The 26,550-nt window shown below is 39.1% G+C and overlaps 3 protein-coding genes across 13 annotated transcripts in view; 2 read left to right on the top strand and 1 right to left on the bottom strand.

The window, feature by feature from the left end:
• Positions 1-3,078, top strand: part of LOC106963892 (phosphofurin acidic cluster sorting protein 2-like) — a 50,371-nt gene extending 47,293 nt beyond the window's left edge. For both annotated transcript variants that reach the window (XM_015059060.1, XM_015059059.1), the window contains 3 exons: positions 20-243; positions 966-1,079; positions 1,186-3,078. In XM_015059060.1, coding sequence (XP_014914546.1) covers positions 20-243; positions 966-1,079; positions 1,186-1,301 — 454 coding nt within the window. In that variant the 3' untranslated portion in view covers positions 1,302-3,078. The remainder of the gene's footprint in view (positions 1-19; positions 244-965; positions 1,080-1,185) is intronic.
• Positions 3,079-4,354: 1,276 nt separating this feature from the next.
• On the bottom strand, positions 4,355-8,090 carry mrpl2 (mitochondrial ribosomal protein L2). The gene is made up of 8 exons (XM_015059061.1): positions 7,758-8,090; positions 7,437-7,513; positions 7,184-7,355; positions 6,477-6,618; positions 6,281-6,396; positions 6,081-6,191; positions 4,757-4,830; positions 4,355-4,669 (listed from the first exon to the last, which is right to left on the bottom strand). Exons 2-8 carry the CDS (start codon positions 7,506-7,508, stop codon positions 4,460-4,462), a joined length of 897 nt encoding a protein of 298 aa, XP_014914547.1. The 5' UTR covers positions 7,509-7,513; positions 7,758-8,090; the 3' UTR covers positions 4,355-4,459.
• A 1,425-nt stretch (positions 8,091-9,515) lies between these two features.
• klc1b (kinesin light chain 1b) overlaps positions 9,516-26,550 on the top strand; it is a 29,963-nt gene continuing 12,928 nt past the window's right edge. For 4 of the 10 annotated variants that reach the window (XM_015059069.1, XM_015059066.1, XM_015059068.1 and 1 more), the window contains exons 1-12: positions 11,866-12,102; positions 17,514-17,784; positions 17,983-18,213; positions 19,472-19,553; positions 21,068-21,296; positions 21,403-21,490; positions 22,797-22,898; positions 23,737-23,910; positions 24,390-24,489; positions 25,732-25,784; positions 26,102-26,169; positions 26,348-26,456. In XM_015059069.1, the coding sequence (XP_014914555.1) occupies positions 17,536-17,784; positions 17,983-18,213; positions 19,472-19,553; positions 21,068-21,296; positions 21,403-21,490; positions 22,797-22,898; positions 23,737-23,910; positions 24,390-24,489; positions 25,732-25,784; positions 26,102-26,169; positions 26,348-26,456 (1,485 nt within the window). In that variant the 5' untranslated portion in view covers positions 11,866-12,102; positions 17,514-17,535. Of the gene's footprint in view, positions 9,617-11,864; positions 12,103-17,513; positions 17,785-17,982; positions 18,214-19,471; positions 19,554-21,067; positions 21,297-21,402; positions 21,491-22,796; positions 22,899-23,736; positions 23,911-24,389; positions 24,490-25,731; positions 25,785-26,101; positions 26,170-26,347; positions 26,457-26,550 lie in introns of those variants that run through there. The other 6 variants (XM_015059064.1, XM_015059063.1, XM_015059067.1 and 3 more) reach the window with 6 other exon arrangements.

Genomic DNA, 26,550 nt, shown 5'->3' with positions numbered 1-26,550 from the left:
TCGCTTTCTTCCCTTGTAGCTCTCCGTGTTCAGGCAGTGAGGTTATGGGGCTCCAGGTGGACTACTGGACCTGGCAAGGCTCGGAGAAGAAGAAAGAGGGCGAGAAGAGGGACGTGGGACTGAAGAACACCCTCAAGTGCAACTTCCGGTCGCTACAAGTCAGCCGCCTGCCCTGCGGAGGGGAACTCACTCCTCCACCCAGCATGGCCATGACCGTGGTCACCAAGGAAAAGAACAAGAAGGGTACGCTCACCTATTGGTATTTAGCAGCTCTGAATTTAGCTATTTAAGCTGGACTTTAGGCTCCACACGCAGAAATAAAGATGGTTGTTTTACACTTCCAGTAAACTGTACTTTCAAGGGTATCTAACCAATTTAGCTAGTTATCTATGTCTCACCAACTCTAGATGGTGTTAGCTTGCTATGTTTTGAAAAGAAAGATTTGAGCTAAGACACTGCTTGGATTTTATTCCTCTACAGTTTTGCATCAGGTTGCTCTATAAGCCAAAAATGGGATATATTGCAGGATAATTCACTTTATTTCAGACATGACGCTTGTAATTTACTTCGTTCACGTTTGACAAAGCCTCCCTGTTTTCCAAACTGAGTGTAATGAAGCAATGTTTGCTGCAGGTGAGATGCTGCCCAACAAGTCCAATAAAATACACTGTCTTTTTGAAAATAGGCTCCAGGATGAGTTTGGAAAGAAAAAATGCAGTCTGGATTATTTACCTGCTCTGATTTATTTATTTTTTTCTCATCCATCAATTATCTATTCTTCTATCTGACCATTCATTCATTCATTCATTCGTCCTTCTTGTTTGTGGTTTTTGCTGCTTTTGTATTCAAAGCTTGATCTCTGTAGAAATATTTGTCATATCGGTAAATTAAGTTCCCAGGCTTGGGGGGAGAAAGTTTGTAGAGTAAACCTGCTCTGACTGAGCTCACGCTTTCTGCCTTCTCAGTGATTTTTCTCAGCAAGAAGCCCAAGGAGAAAGAGCTGGACTCTAAGAGCCAAGTGATCGATGGCATCAGCAGGTTGATCTGCACAGCCAAGCACCAACACACAATGCTGAGAGGTAAGGCGCTCTAGGCTGCACTGCCATCCGCTGTTTATTTTACGCAATAACAGCAGACTAACTTCTAGTCTTCTGCATTTGTCTCACAACTGTTTGGTCCTTTTAGTCAACATTGATGGCGTGGAGTGGAACGATGTGAAGTTTTTCCAGCTCGCTGCCCAGTGGCCAACGCATGTCAAGCACTTCCCGGTGGGAATCTTTGGTTACACGAAGCCGGTGTGACCCCGCCCGGCCACCGTCCGGCCCAGCACCAGACTCTCAGCTGCACTTGTCTTACCCAGAGGGCAAAGAGAATTATATACAAACCCAACAGGGCCCCCGGAAGTAAAAAAGTAAAAGTTTTCCTGTGGAAATCTTACAGACTTAAAACCACGTGTTCAGTATACAACAATTCATGTCGTTTGTTTGATGTTTTTGATGTTGTTGGGTGTTGCTGTTTTGGGTTTTTGTTTTTTGGGGGGTTTTTTTTGTTTTGTTTCTTTCTTTTTTTTTACACACTACAAAAAGAACAATTTTGTAAGATCTGTGGATATTTTGAGGTTTTCGACAAATTGCCACATTTCAGTAATGGCAGCTGTGTTTGCACTTTGATTTTTGTTAAACATTTTATTATTTCTGTGAAATCCTACATTTATTGTTACTCTATAGACAATGGAGGAGTGTGATGGTGACGTGCAGTGGCGTGTGTGAGATTGTTACTGACCGTGTTTGTGTTTGCTGTTGAAAGTTGGAATATTGCTGTGAATCTAGATGGAATCCTTCTCTTATAACTCGGCTTTCTTACTCGTCCCTTTAATTTTTTTGAAAAACTTTTGTAGGAAGGAGCGCAAAGTTCTTGTTGCCTTGTTGCTTTGAAGCACACTAAAGCAAATCAAGACAAAAAAAGACATTGGAAGGTAGCTATGATGAATGTAGCTATGTTATATTTGTAACCTGTCAGCATTGGTGAGTGCATTCAGACTGTACAGTAACAACCACTTAGAAGCAGGGTAAACAAAACGTTATTTCAACCCTGGACAGCTAAACGCCAAATTTAGTTGCAGCTGAACGACTAGTCTTGTAGTTTCCCAACAGGTGTTTCAATTTAGCTTTCTCTGACACGTTTCAGGATGTAAAAGCATTTATCTAGTAAGCATAACCACCCTGCGTTCGACTAGATATGCTAAGTTAACCTGAAGTACTTTAGCTAATGCTGGACTGTGCAGTGATGTGCCAAAGTTGGTTTTTACGGACTGTTCACAAGAGCTCTTTCTTTAGCCAAAATTCAGATTGTGTGATTCTCAAAACTGAAACTGTGCATTTAATGCGTCTGTGGTTCCTGTGGAGATCAGTATTAATATTACTGAATTACTAATTTAGACTTATGTAAGTGTTAACACTCCATATTTGGTCAAATGTCAACTTAGATGGGTGCATGTCCTAACTAAGCAGTTACCAGTTGTGTTTTTGAGTACAGCTCCGCCGTGGCTGGTCGGAGAAAAACTGCAAGGATCTGGGGTTTAGTGTTGCGCGACGGAGAGTTATACAGTGCCAAGTATTCGTACTCTGACTTTTTCGCATTACGCTACATTGCAACCACAAACTTCAATGTGTTTTAATGGAAGCCGTCCCAGATTCCTTTGCTTTTAGCTATGTGAAGAGATCCATTTCCTGGTTACAGCAGCTAAATAAATTGGGTCGTCTTGCTGGATTGTGAGCCTCTGCCACCTTCTAATAGCTTGACCTTTAGCAGCCTTCCTCTCCCTCTTGAAGAAAAGCCTTCCCAGAGTACAATGCTGCTGCCACCAGGTGTCATAATGGGGATGATGTGCTCACAGCAAGCCAAAAAGATGATTTTGAACCTTATTCCATGTTTTCCCACATCCCCTACATCGCTCTGTTGTGCACTCTTGCATAAATGTAAAATTTCTGGAATGCATGACGAAATCTGAACAGATTTTCCTACGTGAGCTCCAGCTCGTCCAGTTACATTGCATTTTATTTAGGGACGTTTGAATACCATATCTCGCATAGATGCACTGAAGTTTGCAGCTGCAACGTGGCAATAAATGTGATCGAGTTCATGTGAAGCACTGTAAATAAAAGAGTTGGCTTTTCTGACTTGAACAATGCTTTGACTGTAGTTTTGAGCGCTGTGCAAGTGTTCAGTTGCTTTTTAAAGTTATGATAATCCTACAGAGTTTGGCCAGATGTCCAAGTCCACTGCCTGTGTGTCTGCATTGGTGTGCTACAACGTTCGATGGTACTCCCTGAATAGCGTTATGTGAAAACTTTCGCAATAGGAAAACCTTTCTTTGGACAAAGGGCCTTCTGTTTGAGTTTGCTTTTTATAAAGTGAAGACTTTAAAGCTTTGATAGGCTGGCTTTTTTTAAATTACTGTATATAAATATTTACAGGATATACTATTGTGAATCACAAACCATCCCCCATTCCCCTCCACTAAATTGAAAGCACAAATAGTGAACTTTTATTTCTTGACATGAATGCCAAATATATTTCCAGAACTCCTAACTATGAAGTCGACAATGCAAACACTGTTGTGTTATTTCTCATACATTTCCCTCACTTTGTAATGCACTTTCATGTGGTTTTTTACACATAGTAACTCTAATTGGGACACACTTTAGCTCAAAGTGTTTCAGATGTTATATTTGAAATGGAAACCACTACCTATATGTATAGTCAAAAGAAGTTTTCTTTGTGTTGATGGGCTAACGTCCACTGATGTTTTGCCACCCCATGAACTCCCGGTCGTCTGTCTCTCCCTGTAACCTGCTTATTGAAGGAGTCTGTATCGACTCTCGGTCAGAAATCCAGATACTTCCTCACAGTTTTGCTGTTTTGAGGGAACCAGCCACATGGGTTAATTCCTTCCTAATACATATAAGCAAATTATAATCCTACTTTAGTGTATTTAACCTCAGTTTTCCCCTCCCGGTTCTACAGGTAGCATATGGGTGTTTTACAAGGCTGGATCAATGAGCAGGCATGCTCACTCTGTTACCACAACTCGGCAAAAGAAACTTCAAAAATCAGTGTTACGCTTACAAAAACAGGTCAGAATCCAGTTCAACCATGCCATCTCATTGCTCCTGGTACTTGAACTGCCACCCAGTGTCTTTGCACAAACCCTATTTTAGATGACATGACAGTATTTTTAAATTTACCACTAAAAAAAAAAATATGGGTTACTCTGCATGTTTTATTATAGATGTAAATATGTTTTGGATTTTTATATTGTTTTTTTTTTTTCTTTCCATGCTCTCACAAGCAGTTGTGTTTAATAAAATTTTTAATCTTCCGTACAAGCAGCTTGTCTTTATTAGTTGTTTTTCTTCCAGAAATATCACCTGCAGACCAAATACAGAGTAATTTTGTGTTAGTTGGCGGAGATCGATGGCAGGTTAACGTAGTTCTTCATCGGAGGCAGAGGTTTAATCTTCCGTCCCGCCCAGCCTCCTTTCCTCTTCCACAAGCCGCTGGATGGGCGGATCCCCAGCCACCGGTTGCGACCGGCTTTGCCGATGATCCGTTTGTTGTGGTCGATGTTTGACACGCGGCCCACCGTTACTATACAGGTTTCCAACACCTGTGTGTACCAAAACAGCATTGTTCAGTTCACATCACAGCAGAAAATTCTAAATTTATGTAAAAAGACGTAGTGGTTCCACCTCACCTGAACCTGCTGCTTTGAAGGGAGCTGAACGATTGCGGTCCCGTTTACTTTACGCAGCAAAACGCCACTTGTGCCTGAAAACGACATGAAACGAGTTTGTATTATTATGACTGGTTGCGTTTCAAATGCTTTGAAGACGACATCATTAATAGTTTGGCTAGCACTAGCAGCTTCTACTTTCTAGTAACCTACCAGCTCCTTTCTGAAACATGTTACCTTAAACTTACTAATCAAAACCCAGAACTGTTATGCAACCCAACAGTTACTTTCTGGAACTTTGCTAACGTTTTTAAGTTTTCCAGAAACCTAATTTTAATTTCCCCATAATATTTATGGACTTTGATAGAACCTTCCCTGAACTTTCATTAAACTTTACAGTTACAAAATGAAACCATCAGAATGCTATGGTTACTTTCTAGGACTTTCCTCAAACCAAATTGTTCCTCTTTGTATGTTAATTGTACATTTCAATAAACGTTCATGGAACCTGATTGTTACCTTCCTTGAACTTTGAAGAAACTTTGTTTGATTTATGAAATTTAATACATAGTTATGTAACTTAATGTCTAATTTTTTTTAACTCTTATGGCATTTAATTGTTACTTTCCCAGAAAAAAGTCATAGAACTTAATTACCTTCTTTGAATGTTCATTAAGCTTTATGGTTACATTCCTTGTGGTTAATTGTTACTTTCTAAATGCTGCAACTTAACCTTCCCCTGGCTACTTTCTAGAACTTCACTAGGGACCAAATCGCTACCTTTTGTATTTTAATTATTTCCAATAAACATTCATAGAACCCTATGGTGAACTTATTTCATTGAGCTTTTTCATTATAATTATGAAATATAATGGTTGCTTCCTTGAACTTTACTAGAACTTCTTTGGAACATAGTTACTTTCCCAGAAAACCTTTTTAACCTGATGGTTGCATTCTGTCTGATTAATTTTCCCAGAACTTTATCTATGGTTCTTGGAGCATAAATGTTACTTTCTGTAACTTGATTTTTACTTCAAACAGTCAACAAACCTTATGGTCCTAGAAATGTAATTGTTACTTTTTTAACTTTCCCAGAACCTTCGTGGAACTTAAATGTTACTTCACCAGCTTTCTCAGAGAATTCAATTAATGGATTATTACTTCCCAAAAATAATGACCTGGTAATGATCTGGTAAACTTCCCAAAATTTACCAGGTCAATTTTTGGGGCTTGGGTTACTTTCCTTGAACTTGGGTAACTCTTCTAGAAAGTATCTTATAGGTTCTGGGAATTGACAGGCTGTATTATGCAGTGCTACTAAAATAAATCACAAATTACAGAGTACCTGCAGCACGTATGTACTTTGATCCTCTTCCTGGCTGAATCTCCAGGTTGTTCACTAGCGTCCCCACAGGAAGAGCCCCCAGTGGGTAAGCATCCCCTTCATTTGCTGATACTGCAAAGAGTTTCCAAAATGTTAATATTACCTGAAATGAGCCAAATGTCGTCAACTACGTCAAGAATCTGAGACGAAGTGGTTCAGACCTGCCATGCGTCCAATGACACCAGATGTTTTAATGATGTCTCCAGCCTGCATTTTCTCTGTTGCAACGATCCATCTTTTGCGGTTGCCTCCTGCTAGCAGAGCGATATCAGCAGACCTTTACACAAAAACAGACAAATAAGTATAATTCATCTCTTTTTCTTTAAGCAGAAATTCAGTATGAGGAAATGATCTCACCTGCATGGATCGTAGCGCACCTCAACAACCTTCTCTTCAAAAGGCTGACCTTCTTTGTTGGGCTCATAGCGTAATCGCTGGAAGTCTACCCACCGGTGCTTCTGTTTATGGCCTCCACCAATTCCCCGTGTGCGAATCTTTCCTGTGATCAGAAAGAAACACACACAAAAAAAAACACGATTTACAAACCTAAATAATGGAATGATGCAGGCCTGCTAGCACAGGCTGATATGAGGAATAGTTCAGACGTTTGACAATAAACTGTCAATATGTACAACCAACAACAGATCACAATTAATTTTCCACAAATGTCAACACACTGTAAACAAAAATATATTTAAGTTTTTTAACAAGAAAAGATTCATAGTTATGCTTTTCTTTTTATTTTCTTTTTTTGAAGGCTAACAATACAAAATAAGGGTGGTTCTTGAAAAAATGACAAATTTCCTGTAGTAGATTTAGTAGTAGTTTTCAAAAAGTCATGTAACATTGGTGAAGAAGCTTTATTTAGCTGGTATGAGGGCAAAATTTGTTCTTTGGATTGTAAATGTTGCAGATCCCTATCCTACACCAAAACATAAACACTGTACAGACTTTTCAGATAACTTAAACATCCTATTTTATCTTTCACCTAAATGCTAAAAAATAAAAATAAAAAGGGGGGAAAAACTATAGAAGGTGAAGATGACATTATTCTTCAGTCTAACCTGTGTGATCTCTCCCTCCAGACTTTTTTATCCCAATTGGCCTTATGGTGTACTTATCCAACTGCTTCAAGTACGCCCTGTTGTGCTTCAGAGAGGCAGTGGTCAGGAAGCCTCTGCACTGGCTGACTGTACTGGGCACCAGAGTTCCCAGCTTCAGCTGAACGACCGGCGTCTACAAACACAAAAAGGAGATGCACAACTCGCTTGGTTGAAAGATAACTTTGGATGTAAAAGGGAAATAGTATTTATTTACCTGTGAAGAGAGCAGAGCAGGCTGGGAGAGGGTCAGAGAGCGCAGAGCTCGGGTCAAACATGACAACGCCATGATAGCTGGAGAGAGAGAGAGAATGTGTGTGCAATCACAAACCATTAAAATACATGAGTATTCTCATAAACACGATCTTAAATCAGATTTTCAAGGCTGTAATTATATTTTTAAGAACCATAGAAACACATTAAAACACGTACAGTACGCTAAATTAATATTTTTATTTTAATCCCTGATCAGTTATGGCAATATTTTTGAATTTTAACATCGTGGGATGACATTAACACTGACGAATTAGTAGCTTACCGACACCGATTAGAATGCCTTCCTCTTGCTTTCTGCTGTTTTATTTTTGGATTTTTCCGAGATTTTAAGTTAAATCTCACACATAACCCAAAACAAGCTTAACAACCAGCCTATGTTTTTAATCTTTTTAATTATTTCATCCCAAACTTCAGCGTCCTTCACAGACCTGCACGCGATGGCTCGCACTGATGACGTAAGCAAAAGCGCCGAAGAAAATAATGTTTTGTTTTGTAAGATACTTAGTTGAACAAGTCACAAATCCATATCGCTCTCTGTTCAGCTAGCCATAAATATTCGTTTTTACATCGAGAATTATGATCATTCTGTAGTTTGTCAATGAGGCGTTGGGTCTGTTCCTTCCTAGTCAGCCGGGGGACGACTCGGGCAGAGGTGATTCAGAAGCGGAATGGGAGGAGCTCCCCTCTTAAATGGAGGCTACAGGAGGCATCCAGAGAGATCTGAGCTGACTGTTTCATTCATCACTGACAACCTAAAAACGATCATGAAATAGGTCTCACAATGACATGAAATAATCATTGAGAAGGCCGGGTATTTTCTGATACGTGAAGCAATGACCACCGTGTAGCTTTGCTGTTTAAATTTATTTAATAGAGTGGCTGATTGGACAATAAATTTCCATCTCTCCCTCCTGGCCCTTCCTCCTTATCCTCTACGGAGGTCATCAAAACAAGTTCTGATGTCTTTGGTTTTCAGTGGCTTTGCCAAGGCCACCCCAAGATTGGAGGCTTTGAAAACTTTCTGTAGGCGACCTTTGCCAGGTAAATGCACATCCTTGAAAGGTTGAAATATACTCTATCATATATTTTCACAAACTTTGTTTAAATCAGTCAACAGCGCAATGATGCCCTGACTGTTTCACTATTTGAAATAGATTGCAAACCACGCTTCCCCTGCCGGCTGATGAATGGTGCACACCCACTCTCTGAACGCTGCAAATTTTCCATTCCGCCACAAGGAGGTAGCCTTGCGCTGTCTCGACCTGAAGATGTGGGCTTCAAGCCTTCAGGATCACAAAAACTAAAACTTATTGTTTTATTCTTTTCAATTCTAAGAGTCTGCGTGCTAAAATATTATTATTCTGATCTCATCTACATATCTGCCACAGAAAAAGCTCCGAGTCGGATGAACTACACAAGAATGTACTCGTACTGAATATTGTATGTAAGATTATATAAAGTACAATGTTGTTAAAAGTGCTATTATGATATGGATAAAATGTTACATTTCTTTGTGTTTAAACTGTCCAGCAGTATTCTTGTGGTTGATAAAAAGGGGTAATATTTTAGTCTTTTATACTAATCAAATGAATTCTGACTCCCCCCTCTGATTTCTGATCAAGATTTTGATCTCTGAATTTTGATTTTATGATTTTAATCTATGATTTTTTTTCTTTTTAGCAAGAATTCTGACTTTAATTTGCAACATTTAAAAGTCAATTAAATTCGACATGGGGAAAAAAAGGGCAGTTTTCCTGCACAACTCACATTTGTGTCATCGAAGCTAGTTACTTCCAGGTGCCTATCTTAAGTAAAATAAAAATTTTGAGATTAGACCCAGAATTCCCTAAAATATTTAAAATTCAATTGATATAATTGTAAATTCTGACATTTTCCTCAGAAATCCTTTTATTTTATTTTATTTTATTTTATTTTATTTTATTTTATTTTTTACCATTAGTGGAGCTAGTCCTCTGACTTTTCCACAGTTTCAGGACAGAAAACAAGACATGACGTCACTGCAAGCAACACAAGCCGCAGAGGCTTGTGGGAGATTTTTGCTGCGTTGGAGACATTTTGGATCTGAAAGGGGGCTGAGCTAGCCGTCAGTCCCAGCTCTCGGTAAGTGAAAAGAGAACAATATGACGACGGAAACCTAAATCTTGGGTGGTGTTTGTTTCAGTGAGTGTTTGAGTAGCGTTCCTTAAAGCCATGTTGTCCATAAATGGTCGACCTGACGCTGGAAACAGCTGGAAGTCGCAGCAAATAGCCAGGGAGTGGTGAAGCTAGCCACCGGTTAGCCAGCCAGGCAACCAGCGGAGCAGCAAACCGCATCAGATGACTTTAGTCTGTGAAGTTCGCTGTAACACCATTTTTCGCAAATAAATAAATAAATAAATAAAACTTACGTTTTCAAAGCAAATTACTTGTGTATTACGGCATTTTACATGGGAAGAAGATGGTTAGACGTAGCAAAATGAAGCCACGTTGGTGATCCACGACGCTTGATTTTGTTGTTTTTAATCCAGAGTTGTGTTTGAGTTCGATTATAGTTCAGTGTTTCCGCTTTAATGCGATTTTATATATTCAAAAACACTTTTTTGCCACGTCAGTGTCGCGCGGAGTCGTAAATATGTAATTACGTCGACATAACATAAAACAATAAACATAGTGAGGTGCAGTTATCACTCATTTCATAAAGTTAGAGAGGCTGATGTAGGGTCCAAGTGTTTATTGGTGGCGGACTGCGGTCGGACATATTTAAAGGTAAAATCAGCGCGAGTGATGGATGACTGTGGATGGTGGCACTTCTTGCTCTGCCACACCCTCCTGCATGCCTGTCTCTCCTTTGTGTCTGGCAGTGCTACCGATTATACTGGATCAATGTTCGTCCGAGAATTAGAGGGAAATTATGAGGTCAGATTGTCTGGAAATGCATCTTTATGAAGATAAATCTTTTTTTTTATTTATTGCAATCCCTGCTTCTTGTCTTGGAGTTTAAATGGGGAACCATAAAGAAAAAAAAAACATTTATTATTTAAATGAGAGCATAATAGCGCGCCATAAATTACTTTCTATCGGCATTTTAAATATTGAAACACCAGATTTTTATCCCATATTTAATACATCCCACAGCTTTTTAGCATGTGCTTTGATGGACTTTCCATCTAAGCTGTAAAAAGGATTTGATGCTTAATTTGAGATGAGTTTGTACATTTTCCACTTTGCTTTGATGTTGAACTTGCTAGCTGAATAAAGAAAACCAACAAAATGATTGATCTGTGAGCAGCATCACTAAGTTGGTATGAAATTAGCAGAGTTTGTGGTGATTATATAGAGATGAAGACAACTGATTGATGCGAGCCAATAAGATAATTATATAAACACAAATAATGTGTGCAGAGATGAAACTATGGGTAGTCTCTTCTATTTGGGCTGCAGGGATACAGAAAATTTTGTGATGGTACTATCAGTTGTGATAAATACAAATTTTTTTGCACCGATTAGTCAAGTTGATAATTAATTTGGGGGAATTTCTCCCTCAATCGGGATCCGCTAGTCAAATAACGCAAATCTGAAGTTAAATTACTCAGAACTTTTGATTTCCTGTCAACTTTTATGCTTTTTTTTTTTGTTGTTTTAACAAAAGTCACCCACTGTAAAGGTTTAGGGATATATGCTTAGATGGAAAAATAGGGATAATATTGTCTCTTAATGAAATCTGCAGCACATTTCTTTCTTTAATGAGTTGTAGTTGAAGAAAATCGGCATAAACCGGTCACATCTAAAAGAAAACCAGAAATCAGTGTTGGCCAGCTGTACACTTGTCCTTACTAAACATTACATAATAATTTAGTTCGGTTATATTTTGAAGATTTTGTTGGCAGAGCTCATATATTGTACAAAATATTCCTAAAATCTAGTGTAGAAACTCTCATATTTCTTTTAATTTTTTTGTGCTGTGTTGTTTGCTGTATTGCATGACCTTTGAACTCTCAAGTGGAGCCATCAAAGCTATCCATTACGTTTATTGTTGCAATGCCAGTTTTTACGATGTGATTTTGTGAATGTTGTTTACGGCAGATGGGTCGTAAAAGCGGATTCCTGCGATGCTTACAGCAGTAAAATGGCTGAAAATTAGCATTTTCTTTCCACCATAATGGAGAAAACGCTGTGAAGTTTATGCTCTCGCCTGAGCCCGTTTGGTGTCATCGAGGTTATTCCATAATGTCTGAGCATGGAGGAGAGCTGCATGGCTCCCTCCCCCACCCAACCTGCTCCTCTGCACTCGTCTGTTTTCCTCCTGCTGAGGGCGGGCCGGCTCCTAACGCACACCCTGAGCTGATGCTGCTCGTTCTGACGAAGCAGTGGGAAGGTCACAGTCATCCTGCAGGCAGCTCGCTTTCTCCTCCTCCCTCTCTTCCTCTGCAGCATCATCATTCAGCCCTCTCATCACTGTCTCATTTCCTTCCCATTTATGTGAGTTTCATGCAGATTTTTTTCCCCCATCTTATAGTGAGATTCGTTGGATTTTAGCAGGAGTAAGTGGCAGAATTTTCTCACCTTTTCTTCAGTCTGCAGATGAGGCCTCCACCAGTGAGACAAAGGTTAGTTCATATATGTTTTAGTGAAAGCAATTCAGACTATAGTATTTCCAGCACTGATGGGGATTCTTGTCTGAAATATTTTATTATGATGGATTAAGGTTGCAAGTGTAAAAATAAAAGTCAGTTTGTGAAGAATTAGACAGAATATTCCCTCTGGTGTAAAGTGCATCAACATTTGTTTGGCACCATGTTTCATTCTGTGCTGTTCGCATGTTAAAAATGCTTGTCGGATAGCTTTGAACGCAAGTGCTCCAGCAGCATTTCCGGTCAGTTTCTAAAGATGGATGGCGGATTGAGTTTCTCATTCCAAACCAGAGGTCAGGAGAGTAAAAGGTTGGGAAACAAAACTAGGATTTTAATTAACATTAAGGCTTTATCTTGCCTGATTTCAGCAGCTATTTTTTTTCTTTCTTTCTTATTTCTTGATTCTTGAATTCTTCAGGTCATCCTATAGATGAATTTGTCCTTAATAATAGTTTAAAGTTACAAATCAATTGAACAGCAGCCTCTTTAATGTACAAACATCGTAGCTGTAGGACTTCGTTCGTTTTCTTTAAAGTCTCTGCAAACATTAACTTCCTCGCTGTGAATAGAGGAAGTGCTTGGAACAGGTGTTTGGAGTGTTTTTGCCAAGATGAAAGCATACGTCTTTATCAGTTAATATGCATCCCAGGTTAGTCGGTACGTTTTATCCGTACAGGTGCCTGACAGCCAGGCTGACACTCGGAGTTGCTCTAAAGGGTAACAAGCTGTGTGATCCCTGAAAGTTCTTGATCATTCAAAGGGAAACGTTCAGGGAAGTTGGAGCTTTGAAGACAGATCTAATAAGAGAGATGCTAGGTTCCTGTTATCCGTTTTGACTTTACTTTAAAGTCAATATGACGAACGCAGCTGAAAACAATGAAAGCTCTGTTATTTATTTCACTATGCAAACCCTGGTTAATCTTGATTCTTTTTGAAGCATTTGCGTAAAGAAATGAGGCTGATTCTGCTCTGCATATTTTTAATAAGTCAGTTCATAAATTCTTCTTTTTATTTGGGCGCAGCTCATGAGGGTTTATTTTTGTTTTTCTGTACACAAATATTTACATATAATGATAGCTTTTGCAAAAACATGGAGCATGAATTTTTAGACAGTTTTCATTTCATACTCAAAACATCATCAATAGTTAAACCACAATAAGCAGAAAATAAAGCTACCTCAAAAATATTGGTTGTTTTCTGAATATTAGGTAATATCGCTATGCCATTATTCTCAGTACATGTCCTTCAAATTATTCTGAATATTTGATTCATTTCAGTTTATGGTCTATCTCAAGTTTTGTTCATCCACTTCAGAAGTTTTTAGTTAAAGTTGTCTGTAATTTTGCTTGTGCATTGAGATGGAGAGACTTTCCTTCTGAACATGTTAAACTATTGTTTGAATCGAGGCGTGCATTGGAACAGTTGTTCCAAGCTTTTAGTGGCTGCCATTTTTATTGGGAATTAGTGGAAAGTGAGGCAGCATGGTGGATGAGTGTCTTAACGCCACCTTTCTTAATATATTATGGTTTTAACAACTAAGGTGGTTTTCGTGAGTGATGTGATGCAGCCCATTTTAATCAGTTTTAATCCAGTGTAGCAGAGAGTTCAGGCCCAGCAACAGTAGCTGCATGTTCATTGAGTGAATAATTGCACAGTTTGACATTTTGCAAAGAAATTTGCTAAATAGATAAGCCAATTTCAAATAAACTAAATTGTCAATAAACATCTTAGCGCTGATGAGGTGGTTTCCGCAAGACGCGAATCACATGATCAACAACTGGATGTTGCCATTAGCGCAAACCACGAAGAAGACGTCAGGAAGTAGTTGGAGGATGGTGGCGCAGATGTTTTTAAATTGCGTTAACAAGCGTGATTTTTAACTGCATTTCTTACTTAATGAAAAATTGTGGTTTTCGACTTTCGACGGAATATAGAAGTTGTGCACACATTTGTAATGGAAACGGTGCTAGGAGCAAGTATGTGTCAGAAAGTTTAGCTTTTATTTTATTGTCTTGATTTGGCCTGACAGCTGTTTTGTATTTGTGTTAATGAGCCGCCATCATTCACTCGACATTGGTAATTTGCTTAGCATTAATCTCTGCTGCTCTAAGGCTCGCCCTGAGCTTCCAGCTGTTAGTAAATGGACACCAGTGGGATTGTGGGTAGAGACCACTACCACAGCTGCATAGCTCTCAGCGGACCACCAGCTGTTCACAGTTGCTGCTCTGCGTTCCTGTCAGGGATTAATCATGACACAAATTAGCTTGATGAACAACTTTGGGTTCACATGATCTGACGTGCGCAGAAAGACATGATTACAGGACACAAGAAGATGCAAAGATCTCGTCAGTGAGGGATGTTTTGCTAAGAAACGGGTGAAACTTCTCTGTTTTTCATGCTCAGAAACAACTAATGAAGAGTTTAAAAAAGTGATTATTGTTGATCGTCCATTTTAAGAATATTTAACAGCATTTTTAAATCTTTTTTTTTCCTCTTCCAGCTGTGAAGAGACATAAGAGTTTTACCGTTTTAAAAGACAGACTGATTTCAGAGTTGACATTTTACATTGTCTTTAGCGTTGTGTTATGTATTAGCTTTGCTGTAACATGTTTAGCTTCCTGTTTTCTGATGAGGTCTCACCTTCTGTTTTAAAGTAGCTTCCTGAATGAAGAGTCAAAATAGATCTGAGTAGCAGATCTATTTTGCCTGTTTAAACAATCAGAATCAGTGAATCTACAGAGAGTGATTATTTCCAGACTATTTGTTACCCAGGAAGTGATTTGTATACGACGTCTGTGGTTGCTGACGTAGTGAACTTGGATCTCTCTGAAATGTCATCTGTAACCCCTCTGGTTAAGTTCCCCTCTATTTCTGAAGGTAACTCCTTTTACTCCGGTCTCAGCATCACTTCCACCCGACTCATCTCTGTTGACTGTTCAGCAATAAGCTCTAATTACTTACTGTATCATCCTGAAGGTGTTAAACACTCAGCTGTCTTTTCTACAGCAGAAGAGGCTTCTCTATGACTGGATTTAGATGTTTTCTGCAGACTGTGTTTCTGACAGTAAAGTGGCTCTGAGTCACAGTTAACCTTCAGACTCTTTGGGGGAAATGTCACATGTTTCATGCTCGCTCCACATGCCTGACTTTTTTTCTGGACTCCGTATTGCTCTAAGTCACAGAGGTCTTTGCTGCGTTTTTCCCGGCTGCTGGACGTTTTGTCATGTTTTCCACTGTTTGTCATCTTGCAGCTGCAGACGTTCATGGCTGGCTGTGTTTGGAGGCTGCAGCTCCACTCCCAACCACAGCTTGTTTTAGATGGCAAATCCCAACGGATTGCATCCGTTTTTCTGAGGGTGTGGCCCTTTACTCAACCCACACAAACATCAAATACACGAATCATGTATATTTGCTTTAATTTCCCTGCTTACAGAGTTTCACTCCCAATATATGCAGATGAGTTTCCTGCCTGCAAGAAATGCTGACCAACTGTGTGTCTCACATTTAGTGATTAGATAAGCTCTCTGCTCGAGAACGATCTGATTCCCAGAGCTCAGAAATGAAATGGTGTCGGTTGGCACTGGTGAAAAGAAAAACTCGCACGCACGCACACACTGAGATCCTATTTCATGTCATGCAAATGAAAAGAAACATCGTCTGCAAAAGATATTTGAAAACAAAGCTGCATCAATTTATTGAAGAAATGAATGACTTTCAGTTTACAAAAGTTGGATTAACTCTGTTCTCAGGTTCTGTGTTGAGTTTCTGCGTCACTTGAGTGAAACTGAGTCATTGAAAGATCATCATGATGAGCAACATTTATATTTTAGCTTCTCCTTTTAAATTTTGCCTCAGTTGCACACATTTATTCTTTATTGCCCCACAATGGAGAAATTTCTGTGCAGCAGCAACTAAATGACAGGCACTCACACAAAGAACATAAAATGTGTATAAAAAGCATAATGAAAAATAAAGTACTGTACAGTAAAGACAAAACGTCAACATAAATACTGTCTAGATGTAAAAAAAAATACTCCAGAACAGAAGATGTGTGCAATTGAGTTGGTTAATTAAGAAATGTAAAATACAAGATAGTTTCACATATTGACAGATTGAGTCAACACTCTTATTTTTAGATTAATTAAAGCATTTATGAAGAGCCAGGGTTGCTATTGGTGAAGGACAATAGGTTGTTTTAGCTATTCTAAAAGATCTGCATAAGATATATTTATTTATTTTTCCTCCTTATAAAAAGTGTCTTCCCATTTAGAGTGCTGCTGTAGCATAAAATGTTCACAGTTTTTTTTTTTGTTTGTTTTTTTACAATTAATTGTTTCAATAATCTTTTTAAACTCTCTCAACCAAATAAACTGCTCTTCCTCCTCTTTAACCAATTAGCCTATTCGGTTTTGTTGATGACTCATCTCAGCTCTGCAGCTTCAGCAGCATGAGACAGCTTCAGCTTTTCCAACAGTCTCATTGCCGGCCTCAAAGAAGAACAATTTAAAAGCCTCACAGGAGTTGAGAAAAGTCAGCTGGCACACCTGCACTGTGTCGCTGTGACGAAAATCTCTGGATCCCTTGGCACAGAAGATCCAGGTCACATTGTGTGTGAGGATAATGCGTTCCATCTTAACAGGATGTTTTTCAATATTCTGCAGCCTTCATATTGACCTTAATTCAAACTTTAAATTTTAAAGGATGATTGATAATGCAACAATTCACATTTTGCACATTTTTATTCTTCCATTTGGGTCTCTAATGCTTAAAAAAGAAACGCCAAGCTGTTTTTTGACTGAGTTAATTGTGTCTGGAAAATGAGCTGTTTCAAAAACCTCTTAAATGTTGAGTCACCATCAATGGGCACTGCGCCATTACCTTGCAACACAAGCTGAGTTCCAGCCCATCTGGTCAGTTTTACCGTTGTGTGTGATGTACAATGGCTGCTGGAAAAGACAAGTATTTTGTTGTTGACTTACCATAAAGAAACCACTTGTTGCATCCTGATTGGGTGTACTGGAGGTTCTACTAATGTTTTTCAAAGATGTATAGTTGCGCATCTGTTTGCAGCCATTTTCACGTGTGAGTGTAAATGTTGAGTTCGGGGGGCGTGGCCAGCAGGAGCTTATTTGGATTTAAAGTGACAAGATGCCCTAAAATGGCTATTTCTGAAAGGAATCCAGAATAGGCAGAACTGATCAGACTAGCATCTCATTATCTAAGAATGATTTTATTCAAAAAATGTGATGGACATTTTTTGCATAGTCCATCCTTCCATCTATAATAATCTGTTCCAGGAAGCATAATGGGTCACTTTTGAATGCCGTTTGTGTATTTGTTTTTGAGCTGCACCCTTTACCGTGTTTTTCCTGTTTTCTTCTCCTCAGGTTTCCCTGAGCTCCAGAGAACATGTCAACTATGATGTATCCACGGGAGGAGAAGCTAGAGAAGCTTTCCCAGGAGGAGATCATCTCCAACACCAAGCTGGTGATCCAAGGCCTGGAGGCCCTGAAGAACGAGCACAACTCCATCCTCCACAGCCTGCTGGAGACCATCAAGTGCCTAAAGAAGGATGAAGAGGCCAACCTAGTCCATGAGAAGTCCAACTTGCTCCGTAAGTCGGTGGAGATGATCGAGCTGGGACTGGGAGAAGCCCAGGTAAGGCGAGAAGAGGAGAAGAAACGATAGTCTTCTGTTCAGTGTATTTTTTTCCTCCGCACAGCTTCCTCATTCTATACTGAGGCTGCATGCTGATCATGATTCACTCTGAATCTGACCAGATTTGTACTTTTCACTCTTGTCCCCTTCTACTGTCCTGTTAAATGTCCCCACTCTTCGACGCTGTCTCCGACCCAGGTGATGATGGCTCTGTCCAACCACCTGAACGCGGTGGAGTCGGAGAAGCAGAAACTGCGTGCCCAGGTCAGGAGGCTTTGCCAGGAGAACCAGTGGCTGCGGGACGAGCTGGCCAACACCCAGCAGAAGCTGCAGAAGAGCGAGCAGAGCGTGGCCCAGCTGGAGGAGGAGAAGAAGCACCTGGAGTTCATGAACCAGCTCAAAAAGTACGACGAAGACGTCTCGCCCACCGTAAGTAAAGCCTTTCATTCAACTATGTGTTATTTTTTTTTCAGTTTTCTTGGGATTTATTGTAAAAATATTTAGCTTCATGTTGGGCTCTTCACTTCTCTGTAGCCCGGAGAAGTGAAAGAAAGTTGGCTTTGCCTTCACCAATTAGCTTTAAGGGACACAGTCACTAAAAAATGCTAAAAAAAATTTTTACACTCTTTTGTAGTGATAATGTGCAGCATGTCTGACCAGAAACATTTTCTTGTTTTATTTCAAAACAACACAGAATGAGCATCAGTACTAAACAAATTGCTTTATCAGTGGATACTTAACAAAAACAAAGCGAAATTGGCGAATAAGGAAAAGCACAGATTATCTGTAAATGTGAGCCCTGGAGGTGCACCAGTCTGACTTTACTGGCTAATATCAGGTGGACTGGAGTCTTTTTTGTTGTTGTTTTTCTTTTATAAGATGTAACATGTGCAAACACATTTGTGCACAACTTTTGCTATAGTTTAGTGTCAATGTCTTTGTGTATTTAAAGAAAACACCGTATTTTTCCTTATATATAGGGCCTCCTAACTCAGTAATTGTGTTAAATTATTAGGATTTCACTGTTGCCTAAATATATGAAATTTTGTTGTTGCCTAATTTTAATTCCAGCAGGTTTTTTTATTTCTAAGTTTGGCAAGTTTCCATGACTGCATGTTGTCACTGAAGACAAAAGTACTGCTGCTGCTGTTTGCAGAGTAAGAAATCCCCTTTTTCCAGGAATGAGCTACATTAGAGTCTTTATTGATGGGTGAAGAAGAACGAGTCGCTGCATTTTCTTACCACATTCTCTGTCCCAAAACGAGGCTGTATTGGTTTTTATTTACAAACCACTTAAATCAGCAGAAACTCTTCCTGTTTGAAGCCTGAGGGACCCTGTTGGTTGTCTACATTAGAAGCTGCAATTTTTAGCCTTTAAATCATTCGGAACACTATTGGATGGAAGAACTTTATCCACCTCTTCCAGTTTCCACTTTCAGGAAGTAACAAATAGAAACATTTGATACTTTCTGTCAATTTTGAAAGTGTTTTCGTCTTACAAGTCCAACATTTACATTTGTTTGATATAACAACCATTTTAATCAATGAAGAGTGTTTATTGTCAAGGTTTTGAGTTTTATTTTCTGTACAGCTCCTTTCATTTGTGAGATTTTATTTTAAGTCTGGCATTTTTTTTTTATCCCTGATGTCTGAAGGAGTGTCTAATGGCTCGGTTTCATTTTACCAGCAGGAGGAGAAAGACAGAGAAACGCCAAAGGACAACCTGGATGACCTCTTCCCTAACGATGAAGAGGAGCAGGGTCAAGGAAGTAAGTAAAACCAAAACATGTTTAATGCTAGCTCTGGAATGACTACCGACTAGTTAATCTCTGAAACCAATTGGTTGCTCCGTATTTTATGTAGGGTTAACAGAGTACAGGGTTTCCCCCAGAAAACTTGCTAAGCCCGGTGGTCGGGGTGCTGAGACGGTCCACCGTGTTTTTGTATTAAAAGATGTTAAAGTGACAGGAAATGTAAAAGTATTACTGTATTACGGGATCGCTGCTTTACCTCAGCGATCCCGCTGAGGCAAAGCAGCGGCAGCGCGCAAGGCAAAGCGCAGAGGCGCCAGCAGTGTGATTGGTCTGCGCTGTCAGCTTTAAATGCATAAACTATAAACCTATCTATTATAAACCTATCATTTAGGAATAAATCTGCTCTGCTAATGAAATGCTCAGAGCAAAAGAGATGCTTGCAGCCTGGCTTTAAAAAAAAAAGATTATTAGTTTTTTCCCTAGAAACGTAAACAAGCAATACTTAGCCTGGCGGCGGGGCTAGTAAAGCATTTCGGACCGCCAGGCTTATAATACACTGGGGGAAACCCTGGAATATATGGGGTTTGAGTAGAGATGGAGGGCATACATTTTGGATTTAACTATTTATTTTACTTTTACTTTGCAATTATTCTCTACTTGGTGTTGGTCTTTGAGATAAAAACATAAAACTTCACGGTCATAACTAGAACTGGGCGATATGGCTTAAAAATAAAATATCAGATTTTTGAAAGACCAGATCTGATTTCCAATATTAATGTTTTTTTTCCCTCATTTTCTGTTCAATAAAAGAAATTAGAAATGGCGGAAAATGTTTTCAAAAAGTTGTTTTTATTTCAGTGATCCCTTCTGTGAGCCGCATGACGGAAATTTAGGGCCAGACTATGAGATTGTTTGACAACAAATTTATAATATTAGCAGAAGAAAGTTGGGATTTTGTTGAGAAAGTTGAGAAAACATTTTAAAATTCTGAAAAAAAAAAAGTTTCAATGAGAGAAAAAAAGCTTCGACAGTGATTGGGATCTGACATGACTAGATCAGTTTGTGTTGTTCTTTCCTCAGTCTTACTACAGCTAATAATTTGATGCTGATGTTAAAATACAAATATTAAGTATTTTGATTAAGTATTATCTGTAAAAACTTCACCAAACTTAGTACTTTATTCTGGCAATATTGCAACTTCTTCTAGTTTCATTATGACTTCATTCTCATATTTAAAACAAAATCTGTCATAGAGTTGAAATCAAAGTTTAAATAAATAGAAACGGTCAAACAAGATGGTGGGCCTGGGTGTGCCGACATCACTCTTAATTATGGAAACCCAAAAACTGCACTAACGAAGAAAAAAATCCAGATTTTCCAAAAATGAAATCTTCAAAAACCAAAAATTCAATGAATGTATTAAATCAAGTTGTCACCCAGCGCTAGTCGTGACAAGAATTTCAACCAGATTTATCTCTGAAACCTTCTAGTGACTCATTGTTGTAATGTTTTGGGTTCTCCTCCCACAGTGCAGCACCAACACAACAGCGCCGCTGTGGCTGCGGCCCAGCAGGGCGGCTATGAAATCCCGGCCCGCCTGAGGACCCTGCACAACCTGGTGATCCAGTACGCCTCTCAGGGCCGCTACGAGGTGGCCGTGCCCCTCTGCAAGCAGGCTCTGGAGGACCTGGAGAAAACCTCTGGACATGACCACCCCGATGTCGCCACCATGCTCAACATCCTGGCTTTGGTCTACAGGTACAAATGGGGAAAAAACCAAACAAACATTGAAAACTTCTCTTTAAGGTCAGGTTTTGTTTTGGTTTTATTACTCTGATCATGTTCTGTTTTTCCAATGATCCAGGGATCAAAACAAATACAAAGAGGCAGCCCATCTGCTCAATGATGCCCTATCCATCCGTGAGAAAACCCTGGGCAAAGACCACCCAGCTGTAAGCATCCGGTTGTCATGGCAGCATGCTCACAGCCATCTGTTACTTCAGATTGTTTATTTTATGTAACTGGTGAACAGGCATGTGAAAAACCAGCTCTGTAGATTGTCTACCGTCGTTTGTTCAGATTTACTGGAGAAGGGAAGTTACGGGATAGAAATGCTCAAAACTGGAGTTGGAGAGCCCTGATAAAGATAGATTAATTACACACATAATGAAAAAATTCAAGCATTTATTTATGTTAATTTCCAAAATCATTCCTTCATAACAAAATTAGAAGAGAAAACTGATTTAAATATATTTTTAATACAAAAATGTTTGGTTAAGACCTTATTATGGCCTGCAATCATAGGGAAAGTTGCTGACTTTATAGAGAAAAGGAGGATAAGTCACAAAAGATCCCTTCTTAGAAAACTGTTTTAGAGTGCTGCATCTACCCATATTAATGGAAAATTGAGTGGATGGCAAGGATAGTAAGCAAGAATATTTTAAAACAGAAATGTTGTGATATTTCTATGTTATGGCTTGTTCAGTGGTTCCCGTTGTTTCCAAGCATATTAATTGAAAGTTAAGTGGACGGAAGAAATGTGGTAGAAAACGGTGCAGAAGCAAGGTTTAATATAGAAATGTTATGTCCTTTCTACGTTATGGAGTGCTTGTTCAACATAGCAATGGAAAGTTAAGTGGAAGAAAAAAGTTTGGCAGAATAAAGTTACCGGAAGTTAATATTTATAATTTTTTTTTTATTATTATTTTTTTTTTTTGTTTTTTTTTTGGTGTTTGTGATCTTAAAATTTTCAGTGAAACTGAATTTTGGGTTTTTATAAGCACTGAGCCTCAGTCATCTAAATTATTGTTTGAAATAAATGCTTTTGTGTTATGAATCTATATGAGTTTTACTATTTTAACTGAATTACTGGATTGAATTAAGATTTCTATGATATTCCAATTTATGAAGTTGCATCTGTAAAAGTGCCGATTAGAAAATTTAAGAAGGAGGGTAACCCAATTTTTTTGTGGTGAATTTTAGAAATGACCTTATAGCTTTCTGCAGAAACACTTCTGAGATGTCAAAGTAAGCTAATAAAACACACTGCTGAAGCTCTGCACTTCATAAATTCATTGCTTTTTGACAGGATGTGTTAACCGCCTCAGAGGTTTGAGCTGTAAGGAAAGCTTTATTGAGCTTCTTTCTGTGAAAGAGTTAATTCGCTCTCTGGACTACAGTGGAAAAAGCCCTGAAGTGAAGTGAGTACAAAAGCAAGAGAGAGCTCTAATTATGCTGTCTGTCTGTGTTTGTGTCCAGGTTGCTGCAACGCTGAACAACTTGGCCGTGTTGTACGGAAAGAGAGGGAAGTACAAGGAAGCCGAGCCTCTCTGTAAGAGAGCCCTGGAGATCAGAGAAAAGGTAGGTCGCATCCCCGCACTGCTTCAGCGCCGCCGTCCACCGCGCAGGAAGACCTCACCTCAGGGGCATCGGCTATGAATAGAGAAAAGAGAAAATTATTTTCTTAAATTGAGCGTGAAGTTCCTACTGGGGGCTGTTCCCTGGTCGGAGGAGGAGTTGAGGGTTTTAATTGAGAGAGCAGCTGGAAATGGATACCAGGCACAGGGGAAGAGAGGCAGATGGATTATGCTTTAGCCAATGTCAAGTTATAATGTGTGATAAAGATTGTTTTTGTGCCCTGTTTGTTATTTTTATTCTCATCTTTTTTCTTCTGTATGTAGATTTTCGAATGGGTTTAATGAGGAACAAAATAGTGAAAATATTTCAATTTTGTGCAACAATCAATTGCACAAAACCACAAAAACAATTGCAAAAAAGAAAGGCTATCATTACACTGAGATTTCCAAAAAGGTGCCAACGTGTCTTTTTAAATCCAGAATGTTTCCTGGCAGATGGAGGTCAAAATAGAGCGATTTTGCTGTTATACACTCAGCCTTCCTGTGATCTGCCCTAAGTTTTGTTCTCTCTCAGGTTCCTTCAGCCTGAACGAAACAAAGACGTATGTTGAGATGTTGCAGAGATTGTTTTCGTTTCAATAGCGTCTCATGACCTCTGTGGTTCCACTGACTTCGTTTTAAACATATTCATACTGAAAACAGCTCAGTAAAAAATGTTTACATTTCTGGATCTTGGCCTAAAGTCTGCTAGTCTCAGTCACCAGCTGATTTGTGGGAGCAGCTATAGCACGAAGATAAAGTAAAAAGTTAATTTAAAACATTTCATTGTGGATTGCCGTCAGGTTCTGGGGAAGGACCACCCAGATGTGGCCAAGCAGCTGAACAACCTGGCCCTGCTGTGCCAGAACCAGGGCAAATATGAGGAGGTGGAGTATTACTACTGCCGCGCCCTGGAGATCTACGAGTGCCGGCTGGGTCCAGACGATCCCAACGTGGCCAAAACCAAGAACAACCTGGTGAGAAACGCAACGTCTCTCCTTTTAGTTTAAAAGCTTTGTTTATTACTCGGCTCATGTTGAGCCGAAAAACACTCAGCCTGTTTCAAGCTAAAGTGACAGGAAGATGACTTTGTGTTCTGAAGAATTTTTTTTTTTTTTGTTTCGCTGTTCTGAGGTTGAATTCTGCAGAGGAATAAATCTTTACAAATTGAATTCTGCCTGCAAAGTTTTCACTTTGATTGGCATGTATCCAGCTCATTTCTTTCACTAATAGTGTCCTTGACTTCAGTTAAGCACAGTTTTCTCTGTGAGCATAAGAAGTTGGATTTTTGTGGCGGTTAGTGTCCTTTGTCTACCTTACTTTCTTCCCAGTGAAGGCTGCATGCTGCAGTGTTGTTCTTGCGTGACTCATATGCAGATGGATTCTTCTCCTCAGGAGGTTTTAGAGTCAAAAGCATCCATCTTTAAATGTTTTTTCTCATCTGTTTCTCCATCAGGCTTCCTGCTTCCTCAAACAGGGGAAATACAAAGAGGCTGAGATTCTGTACAAAGAGATCCTGACCCGTGCTCATGAGAAAGAGTTTGGATCGGTTGATGGTAAGAGCCCATGATGGACGCTGAAGCTCACACTGAGGCTGTTCTGTTGGAGATTTTAGTTTTTCTGAGTAAATGCACTGCGTTAAATCAAATCAATAAAGGACAGATGGTCAGTGAGTGGATCACTTTCTAAGCAGGTTGCCACTTATAGAACCTAAACTTTACAGAATGACTCAGGGAAAATCAAGAGTTTGCTTGTTTGAAGGATAACTCTTTGAAAAGAAATCAGAAATCATTAGTCTGCTTTCTTCACCTCTTTAGAAAAGCCTCTCTCATTCTCCTAAGAAGACTTTTTCATGCAGCATTCAGCAACAATGTCACATCATCTTTTCAGTCTCAAAGTTCAAGGATGAAGTGGCGAAACTTGAAGAATGTCGGATTCATTCCCTTCATTCACTGCCTTGCAAAAAGCATTCATACCTCCTGAATAACACGTTTCCATGTGTTTTATTGAGATTTTATATGGTGCATGATCTGTGACACAAGGTACTGAATAACTACGATGGAGTATACAAGTCATTGTCGATGGAAAAAAAAGAACTGGCCATGGAGGAGTACATTTTGAGATTCATTTCACATATTTATAAGAAAAGACTTGTATACGCTATGATGTCAAAAAGTCATAATACTGCAGTTTTTCTTTCAAACTTCTGACTTGTATAATGTCAGATTAATATCTTAGTTTGAATATCAAATTTATGCTTTAACTTATAGAAAGTTGTAATAATTTCTGCATCAAACGATCAGAGTTTTATCAGTAAGTGAAAATTATTCTCCATATTTCTTTGCTTTTTGGCAGAAATTAATTCCTCTGTGACCATGTTGTCTTTTTTCATCTATAAGAGCCCTGTTACTCAGTTTTCTAATCATTTAGTGGTACAAAAACTTTCACAAGGAAGTTCATGTGGTTTATTTTCTCAGTATGCTTTCATAAACATGCAACTTTCCCAAATATCCCATGAATACTAAAGATTTTCAAGACTTTTTTTTATTCATGTTTTTACTTTTCCCAGTAAGATCTCAGATATTTGTTTAGTTTTATTGCACTATTCAGTTTAATAGATAAGCTCCATTGTTTTCCGTTTTAATATCCTGTGTTTCTTCACTTATGGAACTGTAATCTCTGCTCAATTCAAACATGAATAAAAATAAATGCATCACAAAGTGTTTGAGTCCAGACTTAGAAGGTTCGTTGCATCCCAGTTGTACAGTATGTAGACACTCTCTCCTGTCTGTCTGCAGCTGAGAACAAGCCCATCTGGATGCATGCAGAGGAAAGAGAGGAGATGAGCAAGGTGAGAAAGCTGCCCTCCATACTCACGGGAGGGATAACTGAAATTATAGCTACTTTTTCAAAACATTTTCTGTTGTTTGTAATTTCTTCTTTAGAAAAGAAATGGAAAAAAATGCGATAAAATCAGAAATCGCATTTGATACGAAACAAATCTGAGATTTTACTTTTAAACCATATTGCCCAGTCCTACCAGGAAGATTAAAATATTCCTCTTTTTAAACGATGTGTCAGACACAAATGTATAAGCAAAGAAAAATGCTGCTTATCAGGTCTAAACACCGGTTTTTCTTTCTCTTTTGCTCACTGAATTACTTCCAGGGCAAACACAGAGACAACACCCCATATGGAGAGTACGGAGGCTGGTACAAGGCCTGCAAAGTCAACAGGTGATGCCAATAACCGTGATTTATGACTCAGCCGTAAAAGCTCTAAATTTAGGTCAACTTTTGATTCAGTGGAAATCTTTAACGCCATCTTTACTGCATTTTCTCCTTTGCCTGTCCCTTTTACATCAGGATTTACATTGTAACCTTTTTGAGTAAATTTCTGTCTCTTTCCATGCAGCCCTACAGTGAACACTACCCTGAGGAACCTCGGTGCTCTGTACCGCCGCCAGGGCAAACTAGAGGCAGCGGAGACGCTGGAGGAGTGTGCTGTGAGGTCTCGCAAGCAGGTCAGCGACATCTGCTAAATAGAAACGGCCCTGTTCTGCATGACGGTTCCTGTTTTTTTTTTTTTATTATTATTTAAGAAAGCAAATCTCATTG

The sequence above is a fragment of the Poecilia latipinna genome, unplaced genomic scaffold (assembly GCF_001443285.1).
Source record: "Poecilia latipinna isolate Pla-1442-1.1 unplaced genomic scaffold, P_latipinna-1.0 Scaffold1593, whole genome shotgun sequence".
NCBI classification, from domain to species: domain Eukaryota; kingdom Metazoa; phylum Chordata; class Actinopteri; order Cyprinodontiformes; family Poeciliidae; genus Poecilia; species Poecilia latipinna.
The sequence above is the reverse complement of the archived record's forward strand: the minus strand, read 5'-3'. Positions and strand labels throughout refer to the sequence as shown.

Excerpts from the sequence above, each read along its gene's own strand:
- mrpl2 (XM_015059061.1), bottom strand. The coding sequence starts at position 7,508 with ATGGCGTTGTCATGTTTGACCCGAGCTCTGCGCTCTCTGACCCTCTCC. Across the intron at positions 7,356-7,436 it reads CTGCTCTGCTCTCTTCACAG|ACGCCGGTCGTTCAGCTGAA; the intron begins GTAAATAAATAC and ends TTGTGTTTGTAG. Across the intron at positions 6,397-6,476 it reads GTGCGCTACGATCCATGCAG|GTCTGCTGATATCGCTCTGC; the intron begins GTGAGATCATTT and ends TTTTGTGTAAAG.